Source organism: Leptodactylus fuscus, chromosome 9, assembly GCF_031893055.1.
Source record: "Leptodactylus fuscus isolate aLepFus1 chromosome 9, aLepFus1.hap2, whole genome shotgun sequence".
Lineage (NCBI taxonomy): Eukaryota > Metazoa > Chordata > Amphibia > Anura > Leptodactylidae > Leptodactylus > Leptodactylus fuscus.
In genome coordinates, this window is record NC_134273.1 from 66,252,107 (window position 1) to 66,269,642 (window position 17,536).

The 17,536-nt window shown below is 41.3% G+C and overlaps 1 protein-coding gene across 1 annotated transcript in view; it reads left to right on the forward strand.

The window, feature by feature from the left end:
• Window positions 1-17,237, forward strand: part of DNM3 (dynamin 3) — a 126,473-nt gene extending 109,236 nt beyond the window's left edge. The window contains 3 exon segments of the mRNA XM_075286183.1: window positions 9,277-9,444; window positions 16,131-16,345; window positions 16,997-17,237. Of these exon segments, the coding sequence (XP_075142284.1) occupies window positions 9,277-9,444; window positions 16,131-16,345; window positions 16,997-17,237 (624 nt within the window).
• Window positions 17,238-17,536: the final 299 nt, after the last annotated feature.

Genomic DNA, 17,536 nt, shown 5'->3' on the forward strand with positions numbered 1-17,536 from the left:
AAAGTCCTTGTAGCAGGAGGGCTTGCTGGGATCAGTAGTTCCACGGCTCAGTCTGTTCTGTGGAAGGCAGGGAGGCTTGGCCGGAAGCAGTGGTCCTATACTCAGCAGGAGGGCTTGCTGGAGGCTGTAGTTCCACGGCTCCTTGGGATCGGGTGGGTGGCAAAGTCCTTGTAGCAGGAGGGCTTGCTGGGATCAGTAGTTCCAGGTAGCAACCAACTTGCAGGTAACTAACCAACTTGGAACAGTCAGTTTAAGCTTGAGGACCTTGCAGAAGACAGGCTTCTGAAAACAATACTCAGGCAACTGGGTAATCAGAACACACATGCTAAATAATCGAGAAATCAGGAAATCAGGGTAAGTCACAGACAGGAAACACAAAAGACTCCATTTTGACTGCTGGCAAAAAAGAGTTCAATAAAACAAGATCCTGACATTACTCCCACCTCAGGAGCGGCCTCCGGACGATCCCAGACCAGGCTTCTCAGGATATTTATCATGAAATTGTTTAATCAATCGAGAGGCATTGATGTTGTCCAGAGGTTCCCAGGAATTCTCTTCTGGAGGATAGCCTTGCCATTTGATAAGATATTGTAACTTGCCCCTGAGAATCCTGGAATCCAGAATCTTCTCCACAACAAAATGTTCTTGATCATCTACCAAGACAGGACCAGGAGGAGGAGATGACCGTCCCGGAAAAGGATTTGAAATTGTAGGTTTCAGCAAAGAGACATGGAAAACAGGATGAATCTTCATGGTCTTTGGAAGATTCAATCGACAGGTTACTGAGTTTACCAGACCACTAATCTTAAAGGGACCAATGTACTTTTGTCCCAATTTTCGTGACGGCACCCTTAATTTCAGGTTCTTGGTAGATAACCAAACTGCGTCTCCTACCTTGAATGTTGGTGCTGGTTTACGACACCTATCAGCTGTGTTCTTAAATCTCTCTTGAGCTGTGCGCAATGTCTGTTTTAACAAATTCAGATCTTGTTGTAAAGAGGCGATTCTTTCTGTAACTGCTGGCACAGGGGCATCCACCGGAAATCTGGGAAAGATCTTTGGGTGATAGCCTTGGTTAGCATAGAATGGTGTTACTTTTGTAGAAGCACTTTGCGAATTGTTGTAGGAGAATTCTGCCATGGGAAGCAAATCAACCCAATCATCCTGTAAATGGCAGACGTAGCATCGTAGATATTGTTCCAGAGTCTGGTTAGTACGTTCTGTCTGTCCATTTGATTGTGGATGGAAAGCGGAGGACAAACAGACATCTATGTCCAATGCCGCACAGAACCCTCGCCAGAATCTTGCAGTAAATTGAACACCTCGGTCAGACACAACCTCATCTGGAACTCCATGTAGGCGAAAGATATTTTGAATAATTAAGTCAACAGTGTCTTTAGCTGAAGGTAGACCTGCACAGGGTATGAAGTGAGCAGCTTTCGTCAGACGATCAACCACCACTAAAATTGTATTTTTTCCCTTGGAGGTTGGCAGTTCTACAATGAAGTCCATGGAGATTGACCCCCAGGGGCGAGTTGGGATAGGAAGAGGCTGCAGTAGACCTGTTGGTGCAGAACGTGGTGTCTTACATCTGGCACAGACATCACATGAGCGAACATAATTCCTGACATCTTCTCGAAAACTTGGCCACCAGAAAAAACGAGAAAGGGAATCTTGGGTCTTCTGTATTCCCCTGTGACCTGCCATCTTGGAATCGTGCATCAGCTTCAAAATTTTTACTCTCACCGCTTCAGGAACATAAAGGCTTTGCCCTTGAACCCACACTCCGTTCCTTAGAGTTAAACGTACATCCCTTGTGGGTTGTGAAAGAAATGGATCTGAATTATAAGCCTCCTTAATGTCTCTCAACAAATCTTGATTGTGAATTACCCCTACAAAATTGGAATTTGACAGTATTGTCTTGGGTAAAGAACCCGGAGTAGGGTCAGCAGCGTACATTCTGGATAAGGCATCAGCTTTACCGTTACGAGAACCTGGCCTAAAAGAAATTACAAAATTAAATTGATTGAGGAATAAACTCCAGCGAGCCTGTCGGGGAGACAAACATTTAGCAGATCTGATAAACTCCAAGTTACGATGATCAGTGAGGACAACAATCTGTTGTGATGCTCCCTGGAGATGATGCCTCCATTCCTTAAAGGCAGCGATGATGGCCAATAATTCTTTATTCCCTACATCATAATTTCTTTCTGCGGGTGACAAACGTTGAGAAAAGAAAGCACATGGATGTAATAAATTCTTCTCTCCTGTTCTCTGAGAGAGAATAGCTCCCATAGCACTGTCCGATGCGTCTACCTCAACAATGAAGGCCCGTTCAGGATCAGGATGAATTAAGACTGGGGCTGTGGTAAATTTTTCCTTTAAACGGTCAAAGGCTTCCTGTGCTTGAGTGGTCCAAATAAACGCTGTTGACTTTCTTGTTAGTTGGGTAATAGGGGAGACGATCCCTGAAAAGTTCTTAATGAAGCGTCGGTAGAAATTTGCAAAACCAATGAAACGTTGAACTTGCTTAACGTTCTTGGGAACAGGCCAATCAAGGATTGCTTGTATCTTACTTGAATCCATGCTCAATCCTTGAGGGGTGATTATATACCCCAAAAACTGCACTTCAGTTCTATGGAACTCACATTTCTCAAGTTTGATGTAGAGATGATTTTCCCTCAGGCGTCCCAAGACGGTCTTTACATGCTGTTGATGTTCCTCGAGAGAATTTGAAAAAATCAAGATGTCATCCAGATATATGACCACGAAGAGATCTAGAAGGTCCCTGAAAATGTCATTGACAAGGTGTTGGAAGGTGGCTGGAGCATTACAAAGTCCGAACGGCATCACAAGATATTCAAAGTGCCCATACCGAGATCTGAAAGCGGTCTTCCATTCATCCCCGGTCCTGATGCGGACTAGATTATATGCACCACGAAGGTCTAATTTTGTAAATATCTTGGCCTGTCGTACTCTCTCCAATAATTCTGGGATTAAAGGCAAAGGATAGCGATTCCTAACTGTAACTTTATTTAATTCCCGATAGTCTATGCAAGGTCGGAGAGAGCCATCTTTCTTCTTGACAAAGAATATGGGAGCTCCAGCTGGAGATGAAGAGGGACGAATAAAGCCTTTAGCCAAATTTTCATCAATGTACAACTTGAGAGCTTTCAGTTCTGGCCCTGCTAGTGGATAAATGCTCCCAAAAGGTATCGATGCACCGGGTCGGAGATCTATCGGGCAATCATATGGACGATGTGGAGGAAGTAGATCGGCTTTCTTTTTGTCGCAAACATCAGAGAATATCTCATAACAAGGTGGTAAACTTAGCACTTGAGCTGGATCTTGAATCTTTATGCTGGTAAGTGGTACATTTGGAGCTGGAGCCGGATCCCGTATATGCATGCTAGCAGGGAGATCCTTTCCCGGAAAACGTATCTCACTAGTCTCCCAGTTGATATCAGGGTTCTGGGTCTGCAACCATGGAAAACCCAAAATAACAGGAAAGTGTGGCGAGGAAATCAGCATGAAGGTAAGTGTCTCTTGGTGATCAGGTTTCAGCTGGATCCTCAAGGGTACTGTCTCATGATCTACGGGCCCTGAGACTAGTGGAGATCCATCCACTGTCTCCAGTACCACCGGTGAAGCCCTCTTCCGGAACTTGATTCCATGCTCCTTGGCAAACAATAGATCTATGAAATTTCCACTAGCTCCTGAGTCAATCATGGCCGTACTAGTAACCCACTGAGAGTTGATCAATATCTGAATTGGAAGGAGGCAGTGTGATCCTCTTTCCTTTTCTTTAGGGTGCAGAGTCACAGGAGCTATGACAGCATTCAGAAGCAAAGCTGACTCCGAAACGACCGACTCAGAATCAGAAAAGTCACATTCAGCAATTGCTGCAGCCGTTCTAAGGGGACGATTAGGACAATTCATAAGGAAGTGACCCGAACCACCACAGTACAGGCATAAGCCCTCCCGAAGCCTATGTTCTTTACGGTCCTGACTTTGACGTCTCTGTAGAGAATCTATTTGCATAGGTTCAACCCCTGCATCCCGGGGAGGTTTACTCAGTGGATCCTTCACGGATGAAGAGGGGAAAAAATTACTACTCCGATTCAGGGCGAGCCATCTCTCTTTCTCCTGCCTCCGTTCAGAAATACGCGTGTCAATACGGATACAATGATTAATGAAATCGTCCAAGCTGGAAGGAGCCTCTGCTCGGGATAATTCATCCTTAATAATACTGGATAGGCCCTTACGAAAAAGAGGAAGCTGTGCCTGACTGTTCCAGGTGGTATCCACAGCCCATCTTCGGAATTCCATAGCGTAGTCAGTAACAGAGCGCCTGCCCTGACGTAAAGTTAGAATGGCAGCTTCAGCTGTAGCACATCGATTGGGGTCATCAAACATTAGATTCATAGCGGTAAGGAAATCGTCCAATTTGTCCAAGATGGGATCTTCAGTCTCAATGAAAGGGTTGGCCCAAGATATGGCTTTATGAGTCAGGAGCATGATAATACACAGCACTTTGGAACGATCAGTTGGAAACTGGCTAGCATTGGCATCAAAATATAAACGGCATTGGTTTATGAAGCCACGGTACTTGTCACGTTCACCGCCAAATCTAAAAGGTGGTAACTTAGGAATGGGACTAGGAATGGGAACTGGTGCCTGCGCCTCCAATTGTGCAGTGCGGTTACGTAGTTCCTGAATTGCTTGCCCAAACACCTGGGTATTATGGTTAGATTGTCCCTCCATTGCATCAATCTTTGCTTTTAGAGCCTGCATCTCAACATGCATAGAGGTAGTCAGATTGTATAGTTTCTTGAAACGTACCTCCAAACTCTCTGAACCAGCGGTCTCCGTCATCATGGCCTGAGTATTCTGTCACAATACCCTTTCTATTTTCTAGAGACCAATGGCTGGGAACAGTGAGTCTAGCAATAGTAATATACAAATTGACTTACAGTCTGTTCTGTGGAAGGCAGGGAGGCTTGGCCGGAAGCAGTGGTCCTATACTCAGCAGGAGGGCTTGCTGGAGGCTGTAGTTCCACGGCTCCTTGGGACCGGGTGGGTGGCAAAGTCCTTGTAGCAGGAGGGCTTGCTGGGATCAGTAGTTCCACGGCTCAGTCTGTTCTGTGGAAGGCAGGGAGGCTTGGCCGGAAGCAGTGGTCCTATACTCAGCAGGAGGGCTTGCTGGAGGCTGTAGTTCCACGGCTCCTTGGGATCGGGTGGGTGGCAAAGTCCTTGTAGCAGGAGGGCTTGCTGGGATCAGTAGTTCCAGGTAGCAACCAACTTGCAGGTAACTAACCAACTTGGAACAGTCAGTTTAAGCTTGAGGACCTTGCAGAAGACAGGCTTCTGAAAACAATACTCAGGCAACTGGGTAATCAGAACACACATGCTAAATAATCGAGAAATCAGGAAATCAGGGTAAGTCACAGACAGGAAACACAAAAGACTCCATTTTGACTGCTGGCAAAAAAGAGTTCAATAAAACAAGATCCTGACAACATTAGAATAGCATCAAAAAGTTACAGACTGTTGTTCAGTGGTCAAAGGTGTTTTCAGATGAAAGTACATTTTGCATTTCATGTGGAAGGTCCCAGAGTCTGGAGGAAGAGCGGAGAGGCTGCTGTACACAATCCAAGCTGCTTGAGGTCTAGTGTGAAGTTTCCCCCATCAGTGATGGTGTGGGAAGCCATGTCATCTGCTGGTGTAGGTCCACTGTGTGTTATCAAGACCAAAGTCAGCGCAGTTGTCTACCAGGGAATTCTAGAGCACTTCATGTTTCCCTCTGCCCACAAGCTTTTTGGAGATGCACATTTAATTTTCCAGCAGGACTTGGCCCCTGTCCACACTGCCAAAAGTACCAAAACCTGGTTTAATAACCACAGTATCACTGTGCTGATGGGTCAGCAAACTTGCCTGACCTTAACCCCATGGAGAATCTATGGTGTATTGTCAAGAGGAAGATGAGAGACCCCAGACCCAACAATTCAGGCGAGCTGAAGGCTGCTATCATACAACCTGAGCTTCCATAACACATGGTCTGCCGTGCCACAGGCTGATCCCTCCATGCCACATTGTCACATTGATGCCGTCATTCATGCAAAAGGAGCCCGACCAAGTATTGAGGACATTTACTCAGACTTCTCATTTGGCCAACATTTCTGTGTTAAATAATTTTTTTACAGTTGGTCTTATATATTATTCTATATTGGCTATAAGCCATAATCATCAACATTAACATTCCCACTGTTTGTAATGACTCAATATAATATATGGGGGTCACTTTTTCAATTCAATTACTAAAAAAAAATATATCTTTTTGATGATATTCTAATTTATTGAGATGTATAGTGTATCTATCTATCTATCTATCTATCTATCTATCTATCTATCTATCTATCTATATGATATATATTTAGTAGATTAATAGACACTTTGATGGAATCACCTGTTCTTGTACAGTATGAAAGTATGTGACCCCAGAGTGCAGCATGAAATCAAGTGAGATAGTTTTCTGTCGATCAGTTTAAGCATGGATATACATTAGAATGGGGAAATCCAGAATTTTAATGATGTCTGGTCCTTGGGTCTAAACTAGTTAGGGTCAATACTTCAAAACCTGTGGACCTCATGGTGTGAATGGAGTGATTGAAGTAAAACATAAAGGTTGACAGAGGCAAAGCATTAGATGGAAATCTCTAATAGATAGATAGATAGATAGATAGATAGATAGATAGATAGATAGATAGATAAATGATAGATAGATAGATAGATAGATAGATAGATAAATGATAGATAGATAGATAGATAGATAGATAGATAGATAGATAGAGTGCAAAAGTTTTAGACAGATGTATGGAGGGGGGGATGCTGCCAAATAAGAATGCTTTAAAAACAGAAGTGTTAATAGTTTATTTTTCTCAAATAACAAAATGAAGTGAGTGAACAAAAGAGAAATCTAAATCCTATCAATATTTGGTGTGACTGGCCTTCAGAGAAGGAGTCCTGGAAGTGAAGATATGGCCCCCACGGAGCCCTGATCTCACCATCATCCAGTCTGTCTGGGATGACATGAAGGGACAGAAGGATTGGAGCAAGCCTACATCCACAGAAGACCTGTGCTTAGTTCTCCAAGATGTTTTGCATCACCTTCCTGCCGAGTTCCTTCAAGTCTAGTCTACCTAGAAGAACTGACGGAAGGCAAATGACAGTCACACCAAATATTGTTCCCGGACATTTAACCCTTTGATTGCTGCAGTTCATAGTGACATAGCATGATGAAAGACTTCTGGGTGATCTGATAATGGACTGTACAGTCAGCCTGTTCCTAGGACACACAGAGTGTTGCTCCAATGAAAGCCTGTATTGTAATCATACAGTGGATAATGTATATAAATATACAATAATAAGCTAATTCTAGCAATCCTTTAAATAAATAAAAGCTATATCCACCTTACCGATTCACTACTATGACCATTCACACACTGCCTAGTACCCTGCTGGTTTCCACCTCTGACTATGACACACCAGGAAATGGCTGGGAAAGCCTGCTTGGTCAGTCATTGGTTGAGGCCGGTCACTGCTGCGGGGTCATTGGCCAAGTAGACATTTACTGCCATGTTGTGCTGTGTTGAGACAGGGGCAGTAAGAAAAGACCAATACTTTTCATTGCAATCTTTTTATATACAACTGCTATGATGTATCTGTTTTTTGAATGGATGCAGATGTAGATCATTCAGCAATTCTGATAATAAGAATGGGTCTGCACACTGTCAAAAAAGCTAGTGTGAACCAAGCCTTAACCAAAGCTTTATTTGTGGAACTTTCCAGTTACGCTAGCTTCTTGCACTGAGCTATGCTTGTATTTCAAGGGTTGTTAATCTCCGATTCTGCAGCCAGAAGAAAACGTTTCCTCTAATTCTACGGTCACCCTGCCCTCTTCGGCTTTGTTTTGTCCTCATGGAAATCAGACTCTTCTGGTCGGTCATCTTTAAATGTTATATACTGATACTTAAGATGTTCTTGTAATTTGGCTTAGAAATTAGAGATGAGCGAGTAGTGTTTGATCGAGTAGGTGTTCAATCGAATACTACGGTATTCGAAATACTCATACTCGATCGAACACTACTAGCTGTTCGAAGTTTAAGGTTCGATGCAGAACCAGCGTTGATTGGCAGAATGCTATACATTCTGCCAATCAACGCTGGTTCTTCTCTTACCTTTAGAAGTCTTCTCCGTGCAGCGTCCCCGCGGCATCTTCCGGCTGGAATTCACTCTGCTTAAGCATCCGGCCTAGGCAGAGCCGACTGCGCATGCGCGGGCATGCCCTCGAATGTGCAGTCAGCTCTGCTCAGGCGTCGGGCCGGGCAGAGCCGACTGTGCATGCGCAGTCGGCTCTGCCTAGGCCCCGATGCCTAGGCAGAGTGAATTCCAGCCGGAAGACGCCTCGTGGGCGCTGCACCAGGCGAAGACTTCAAGGAGAATCCAGCCCGACCGTCACTCGTGGACTTGGTAAGTATAATTTTATCGAATTTTGCGTACCCCTGAAACGAGCATTTCCTCCCATAGACTATAATGGGGTTTGAAATCCGTTCGAACAGTCACACAGTGTGCGGCTGTTCGAATCGGATTTCGAACCTCGGACATTTTAGTGTTCGCTCATCTCTATTAGAGATCTTTGTAAATTAATTCGGATAACATTTGCATGAAGCAAAGTTCTGGTTTTCTTACTTAATAGTAAGTAACTGCCGTGGATATAGGAGAGGTTACAGACTGATAGAATTTGTCACTGGCCTAGTTCTGAAATGCTATAGACATTAGATGTGCACTCCCAGGTGTCACACATTATACATAGCTCCCAACCGTCCCGGATCCAGTGGGACAATCACGATTTTACACTGCTGTCTCGCCGTCCCAGGTTTGTCCCACTAACCCTACCCTAACAAACTTTGTTAGGGTAGGGTAAAGTCTAAATGGTAGATGCCAAATCCTAGTGACCTAAAGGACCTTTGATGACATCATGGTCCAGCAAACCAAATCTAAAGTAAGTCAGCTGCCCATAGAAACATGACAGATTCTAGACCTGTACTTTGGTTCTCACAGCCCCATAGAATAAGGAAAAAACAATGTAGCTGCTTCCTGAGGGCATCTTGTCCACCAGTTTTAATAATTTGCCTTTTTTGTACAACAGAGGAGTTTAGAGACAGCGAGGTCCATACTATTTACAACCAAGGAACCAAAACCTATGTTCTTTTGTAGACAGATCCTGATGAAGAGTCATCTCAAGCAGATAACTTGTCAATGGATCCACAGCTGGAAAGGCAAGTGGAGACCATCCGCAACCTGGTGTATTCCTACATGACTATTATAAACAAGTGCTTCAAAGATCTGATACCCAAGACCTTAATGCACCTGATGATCAACAGTGTGAGTATGTGTTTGTCTATCGGCTTGAAGCATCATATGTATATCTCATATGTAGAACATTACTGTTGAGATAGTTTGCAGTGCACTTGAACAATGGAGAGCCCATTGTTATAGTAATAAAAAATTGCTATATGATATATTATATTCTGCTTATTTTATGGCTTTTTGCCACCTACCTCATGATAAATATACATATATTGTGTGTGCAGCTTCAATAGTTACGGCCGGCTGTCTACTTCCATTGTAATCACATAGCGATTGACCAACCTCAACCACAACCTGTACTTAGTGAATGTGCGGAAGCTACATTGGTGTGATGTAACATGTAGAACTAAATGCACAATATCTCAAGAAAATGACTGCTTGTCCGAACCTATACTTTTCGCTCAAACTACACTTTTCGGAAACATCTCAGTACCAGGGCATGCTTGTAAATTCAGGTAAATCTCAGGAAGCTTTTAGTTTGGCTGCTCCATAAATGGTTTTATTTTACAAATACTTTTGATGACATATTTATCCCCTCATGTTAAGTATAAAGATGTCAGACCCTCTCCTTACTGTGACTAACTTTATTTCTCAGTAAATTGCCAGTACAGTCATAGATCTTTCCAGGGGTGTAACAAGTCACCTTAGAGATCCACAGTAAAACTTCTTATAGGGCCCCATTCAACTATGACAATGTTCAATGGCAAGTTTAGAACATGAAAAGATTATTAATATAATTTAGTTTCCCTAATGCAGCACAATGATGCACACAGTGATGTCTCTGCAGTGGAATAATGAGCACAGTGATGTCACTACAGTGGAATAATGAGCACAGTGATGTCACTACAGTGGAATAATGAGCACAGTGATGTCACTACAGTGGAATAATGAGCACAGTGATGTCACTACAGTGGAATAATGAGCACAGTGATGTCACTACAGTGGAATAATGAGCACAGTGATGTCTCTACAGTGGAATAATGAGCACAGTGATGTCACTACAGTGGAATAATGAGCACAGTGATGTCACTACAGTGGAATAATGAGCACAGTGATGTCACTACAGTGGAATAATGAGCACAGTGATGTCACTACAGTGGAATAATGAGCACAGTGATGTCACTACAGTGGAATAATGAGCACAGTGATGTCTCTACAGTGGAATAATGAGCACAGTGATGTCACTACAGTGGAATAATGAGCACAGTGATGTCACTACAGTGGAATAATGAGCACAGTGATGTCACTACAGTGGAATAATGAGCACAGTGATGTCTCTACAGTGGAATAATGAGCACAGTGATGTCACTACAGTGGAATTATGGGCACAGTGATGTCACTACAGAGGAATAATGAGCACAGTGATGTCACTACAGTGGAATAATGAGCACAGTGATGTCACTACAGTGGAATTATGGGCACAGTGATGTCACTACAGTGGAATAATGAGCACAGTGATGTCACTACAGTGGAATTATGGGCACAGTGATGTCACTATAGTGTAATTATGGGCACAGTGATGTCACTACAGTGGAATAATGAGCACAGTGATGTCACTACCATAGAATTATGGGCACAGTAATGTCACTACCATAGAATTATGGGCACAGTGATGTCACTACAGTGGAATAATGAGCACAGTGATGTCACTACAGAGGAATAATGGGCACAGTGATGTCACTACAGTGGAATAATGGGCACAGTGATGTCACTATAGTGTAATTATGGGCACAGTAATGTCACTACAGAGGAATAATGGGCACAGTGATGTCACTATAGTGTAATTATGGGCACAGTGATGTCCCTACAGTGGAATAATGAGCATAGTAATGTCACTACAGTGGAATAATGGGTACAGTGATATTACGGTGGAATAATGAGCACAGTGATGTCACTAAAGTGTAATTATGGGCACAGTGATGTCACTACTGTGGAATAATGGGGACAATGATGTCACTTAGCGGGATAACAGCCACAGAGATGTTACAAGGCAGGAATAATATCGCAGTACAGAGATGATACACAAAGTATTTTTACACTCTGTGATATAATAAAAGTCTGGTAGTTCAGTTAGTGATGTCACAGTACAGGAATTATGCAAACAATAATTCTATAGTAATAATGCTCACTAGAGATGAGCGAGTATATTCAATTGAGTGCATAGTTTTTGGTGTAAAAAAAAGCGCCAGGGAAGGTGGAAGGGGAATTGAATGTTTACCACGTGGTATTCGATCAAGTACACCAATAACTATGCAAAGGGAGGTATTCAATCAAATTATACTCACTCATCTCTAATGCTCACTATGATGTCATATCATAATCCAGACACTAGGTCAGTTAAAGGTCATCAAGCACAGTGACATCACAGCAAAGGAAAGAAAACAATGATGTCAGCATAGAGGTAAAATAAACACATGAGGGTCACTTATGAAAATTTTCACAACAGTGTGACTCATTTTTGACACGAGGATATTTGCATAAAAAATGGATAACTTTTTACATCTTCTGGCATGCTTAAGTGGGGTTGGGATCAAGGGGAGATGGGTCACAGACCCCTCAGTCTGACAGATTTACTATAACTCATGCCACTTTGTACTTCATAATTTTAACATTTGATATTCTATACAATGTACTGGGAAACTGGAAAAAAAATATGGAAATAGAGAAAAACTGTGTTTTCACGACTTTCGTATGGGCTTTGCTTTTACGGTGTCCACTGAGCAGTGAAAATGACATGTTTCCTGTATTCTGTGGGTTGGTATGATCACAGGCATACTGAATTTATATTGTTGTTGTTACATTTTTTTTTAAAAAAAAATTCAAACTTTGAAAAAAAAAATTTTGGGAAGTCATCCTATTCTGACTTTTTTGATTTCTATATACAGAGACGCATTAGGCATCTTTTTCTCCAGGACCAGAGATATTGTTTCATTTATACCATTTTGATCTTATGTCTTGATAGCTTTTTGTTAAAATTTTAATTTGTTCAAATTAAATTTTTAATTAACAAAAAAGCTCTTTTCTTTTGCTGATATGGCATTCAACTGCTTGTAGATCGTGAATTTTCGAAAGCAAGGATAATGTATATGTGAATTTTTAAGATTTTTCATATTTGAAGACCTGGCATGCACTTTAATAGCATGGGAGATGTTGGGAAAGGGTTAAGACCTACGCTCCACTTGCTGGTTTTAATAAATTCCATCCTCGATCCACATTACAGAAATAATGTAGTGATGTCAAAGAACAGAAATAATGCAAGACCCTACAAATACGTAGAAATGGGCCCCATTCTGATTAGAACAACTTGTGCCCCTGCTCTATTCAGTTTAATGGGACTCGATATATAAAAGAAATATATATACATATATATATATATATATATATATATATATATATATATATATATGGTTCTTTTATATATCAAGTCAGTTAATCCCCAGGAAATAGTATCCATGGCAATGCAAAAGCTCAGAAAAGCCCTTGAACTTCCTCTGTTTGCTCCTAGTGGCCTTTAGGCAGATCCCACAAGAAGCCCAAGGAGACTGGCTGCATCTTATCAAATACTTCCCTTTCCAGATTACGAAACAGGAATCTCTTCCATGGGAAGGCTTGTAAGGAGCCTTTAAAAGGATATTCTTATAAGGCATCTCTTATCTGTATTCACAGCATCCAGAACACCCTGTCTATTGGCATCCTTGTTTATTGTGACCCTTAACTTTTACAGGAAACTGCATTGATAAGACATGGAATATCACTGGACAAATGTCAAGTACAGTAGAAATGACTGTGAATATTTTGTTAGACAATGTATTATCCTAAAATGCCAGAACAGGAAAATGAGCTAAAAAAATAAGAAAAGCAAGTATAGTTCAGGGACTGTGGACGGCCATATATCTCTGCGCTGACTCCTTTACTTGTCTACAAATATAGATCCAAACAGGAGAAATGTATTGGGGAAATTAAAGATTATTCCCATCTTAGGCTCGGTTCACATCGGTCTCCATATGGGGATTACGTTCCCCTCTCCACGGCAAAATGCAAACAGTGCTATTCTCTGCATTTTTCATCCTTTTCGGGCGTAAACCAAATGAAAACTATGCGGACCCCATTATAATCTATAAGGTCTGCAGGCTTCCTAAGGTAACAGCTTCTTTATGTGGATCCCCAAGTTGACCTCCCAAATTGAAACCTGAGTGCATAGGTGGGGTCTCACATTTATGACCCCCAACTATCAAATAGGGTCAGTGACTGATATTCCGGCTGAGAATAATGGATATGGAAAGAGTCAGATTGGGTTTAAAGAAGAACCCTGGAACATGAACCTCATCAGGCCAAATACAGTATTGCATAGTATAAGATAGTCAGCAAATTTGGTTTTACTTGGTTATACCGGTCACTCAGAGAAGATCCATAAGTTCTGGTGACATGCCCGTGTTAGTTAATATTTGTATTCCTCATGAAATAGCAATTCAGACAAATCTTTGCTTATAACTCAGTTATATTTCACAGTCATTCCTCTTCCAAACTTATGAACAAATTGCAAAGTGGCAAGGAATGTTGTACTATAATGTTTAGTTCTTCCTGGGAGGAATTTTGTGTAACAAACAAATACCAAAGTGATACACAAAATACTTCCCTAGAAGAACCAAACAGATACAACAATGTAACACAACATATCTCCCTAGAAGAACCAATCAAATACTACAGAGATAGACAAGATACCTCCCCAGAAGAGACAAAGACCACAGTGCACCACAAAATATCTCCCTAGAGGAACCAAATGTCACCAAGAAAAAACAAACAAAGACCACTATGATATACAAAATACCTCCCTACAAGAGCCAAATAAATACCATAATGCAGCACATTATATCTCCGTAGAGGAACCAATCAAATACTAAAGTGACAGACAAAATGGATCCCCAAAAGAGACAAACAAATACCACAGTGTACCACAATATATCTCCCTAGAGGAGCCAAATACCACAGGGACGCACAAAATACCTCCCTAGAAGAACCAAACAGAGACCATTGTCATATACAAAATACCTCCCTAACAGAGCCGACCAAATACCATAATACAGCACATTATATCTACCTAGGAGAAGCAAACTAATAACACAGTGATACAAAACAAAGCCCTAGAAGAACCAAACAAATGCCAGAGTAATATGCAAAATACCTCCCTAGAAGAACCCCAATGTAGCACAATATATCTCCTTACAAGAATAACTACTACAGGGATGTACAAAATACCTCCCCAGAAGAGCCAAATACTACAGTGACTTCTTTAACCATCTTCGTAGTTCCTTGCCAATAGATATGACCATAGGAGCTTTCTATTCAATGACACGTGTGTGTCAGAAATACAGCCATGATTTCATTATTTTGCGGGGTTATGTTCTTTGTGCAGGCACACTATATACTTGAGAATATAACCTGGCCACAAAAATCATAGCTGGGTTTCTAACAAGCGCCAAGCGCCAGACCATAGCATGTCAGGACTGTTACCGCACTATTACATGTCAAAGATATGTATAGATTTTTTTATGTTTTACTAGTTTTGCACAATACCAGTACATTTCATTGAAAAAAAAGTTATTAAAGTTAATATTAAAATATTTTCCAGCCTGTAAAGTAATTTAACAATAACTTTTAAATAGCCACTATTGAATTTTTATTTTATGTCACATTACATCATCCGGCAGGGTATCTGGACATTGTAATCGCTGTATATATAGGAATTTTATATCTGTTTAAATAGGAAAAGAAAGGACAAAAGGAAATCTAATTAAAAAAAAACAAGGATTACACAATACAGAGAATGTGCAAGAGAATGCTATATGTGAATTATGGTAAGAACAAAGGAAACGATATAGTTGGGAAGGAAAGCTCTCAGGTCGGACCTTGAAGCTGTGAATACAATCCCGGGTAACATGCAGCAAGTTTATATCAAATTCTACTAGAAAGCACATGTGTATGTATTCAATTAAATGTCACATTAGAGGTGATTGAGACAGTAGGCAGAATCGACATACAAGTGTGTCCAGGGTTATAAGGAACACGTGTTCTTGAAATGCGTGCAATCCCCCAAACTTAGCTTTGTTTAAAGGAGTTCTTATAAGAACATTGAACTTTGTAAAGTGAAATCTGACCCGCGGCTGCATTTCTTTCTTCCCAGTTCTACAACAGGAAAACTTATTCATAAATTCATAAGGATATAAGGCATTATTATTATAAGAATAACCAGAATTGCAGAAAAAGTGAGGTGGCTAATATAGAAAACTAAATCCATCAGAGAAAATGGGCAAGTTTTTTTTTCATTGAACTCTCAATTATATAAAAATATCTATTTTTTATTTTTATTGCATGCCGTTGTATGGCATAGTATGATCTACTACATTATTCCTTATTTTTGGGAATGTGGACCAGCAAGATGGGGGCCAATAGAAGACCCTGACGGGCTCGAGTAATGGAGAACCAGCGCTAGTATAAACCTTGCGTACTACATACCTGTGTTAATATAGTGTAGTTAAAAAAAGTGGGTCAAATTGAAGAAATATTGTATAAAATAATATAATGTTTCTCAATATGTTCCCAAAAAATAGAACTTGTCTTACAAAATCAAGAGCAAATAGTCTAGTTATTGATTTGGAAGTTGGGTTGGAAAACATGTCTGAATACTTTATGATTTTTTACAGGTAAGAAAATTCATACATGCTGAGTTACTGGCTCACTTGTGTTCTTCCGAAGACCAAAACACTTTGATGGAGGAAATATCTCAGCAGGCACAAAATCAAGAGGAGACGTTAAGGGTGGACCAAGCTGTATCAGAAGCCCCACAGATTACCAGCGATAACACCGCTTTTACCCCATTGCCAACTTCTGAAGACCCTTCTTGGCCACAGTTTCACTGGTACAGAACATTGTTAATAGTTTGAGTATAATCTGAAGATAATATGAGTAGAAGGAAGGATGACAATTGGTTGACGTCAAGTATAATACCAAAATGTGTAGGTAAAATGCTTATTAAGCTTGTAGAGTTGGACCAAGTCTCCGTAAAAGCTGTAGGCTTCATCTCTCAACATATCTGAAGTTAGCTTATTTTTCCAGAAAAAGCACCATATTGGTCCATGGTCTGTATCTGGTATTGTATTTCTGCCCTATTCACTTGAATGTCAAGATATAGCCCATGGATGGATGTCGTGCTGTAACACGAAGTAAATGGTTTGTCTATGTTGGGTCCTCCATTGGAAAAGACAATTTTAAAGTCAATAGATTTTCCATGTAATGCATGTTGGTCCTCCAGAAGAACCAGATGATTTAGGTTTATCAAATAACCATACACATTCATATGTCCCCTTGGGAATGAAGTTATATTTTCTTATGGACAAAGATGGAGTAAAATCCTCTAACCTGTTTAACTTTATGGTGACACTTGATGGTCAGTGCTCTTTATAACAGTATTTTTTACCAAGTTTTAAGAAATTCTAATTCTACTTAGTTGACAGACATGTCTATATCTCATAGTCAGTGCTTCTATTCTTATCTGCTTTTTTCCTCACAGTTCTCCATCTTCTAGTCCAACATCTCAAAGAAGGTCTAATCACCATGCTCCAACAGGAAAGCCATCTCCTTCACCGGCAGACTCTTCTCCTACACATTCTGCCATATGTCTAGACTCTGAACCTGGAACACCACCTGTACTTTCCAACCCTGGTCCTTTCTCTGGTAGTAATGAACCTTCTCTGGCACCACCACATTTCCCTTCTCGTCCATCACGTGTTCCACCAAGTGTCCCCAGGTAATAGACAATGAAAAGTGATTTGATTTGGTTTTCCTGGACTTTAAGAGGACCTTTCATGTCCTCAGGCCTGACAGTCCTGACAGTCTAGCTGGGTTGTGAGGAACGCCCCCCCCCCTACCGCAGTACTTGTCCATAGCCCAGAGGGGGCGTTCCTTATCGCCCAGCTATGATGTTAAGCTGTGAGGAACACCCTCCCCCCGGCAGTACTCCTACATAGACTAGTACTGGGTGGAAGAACGTGTTCCTCATATCTCAGCGTCAGCGCTGGGCAATAAGTAATGCCCCCTCTGAAAATAGCCA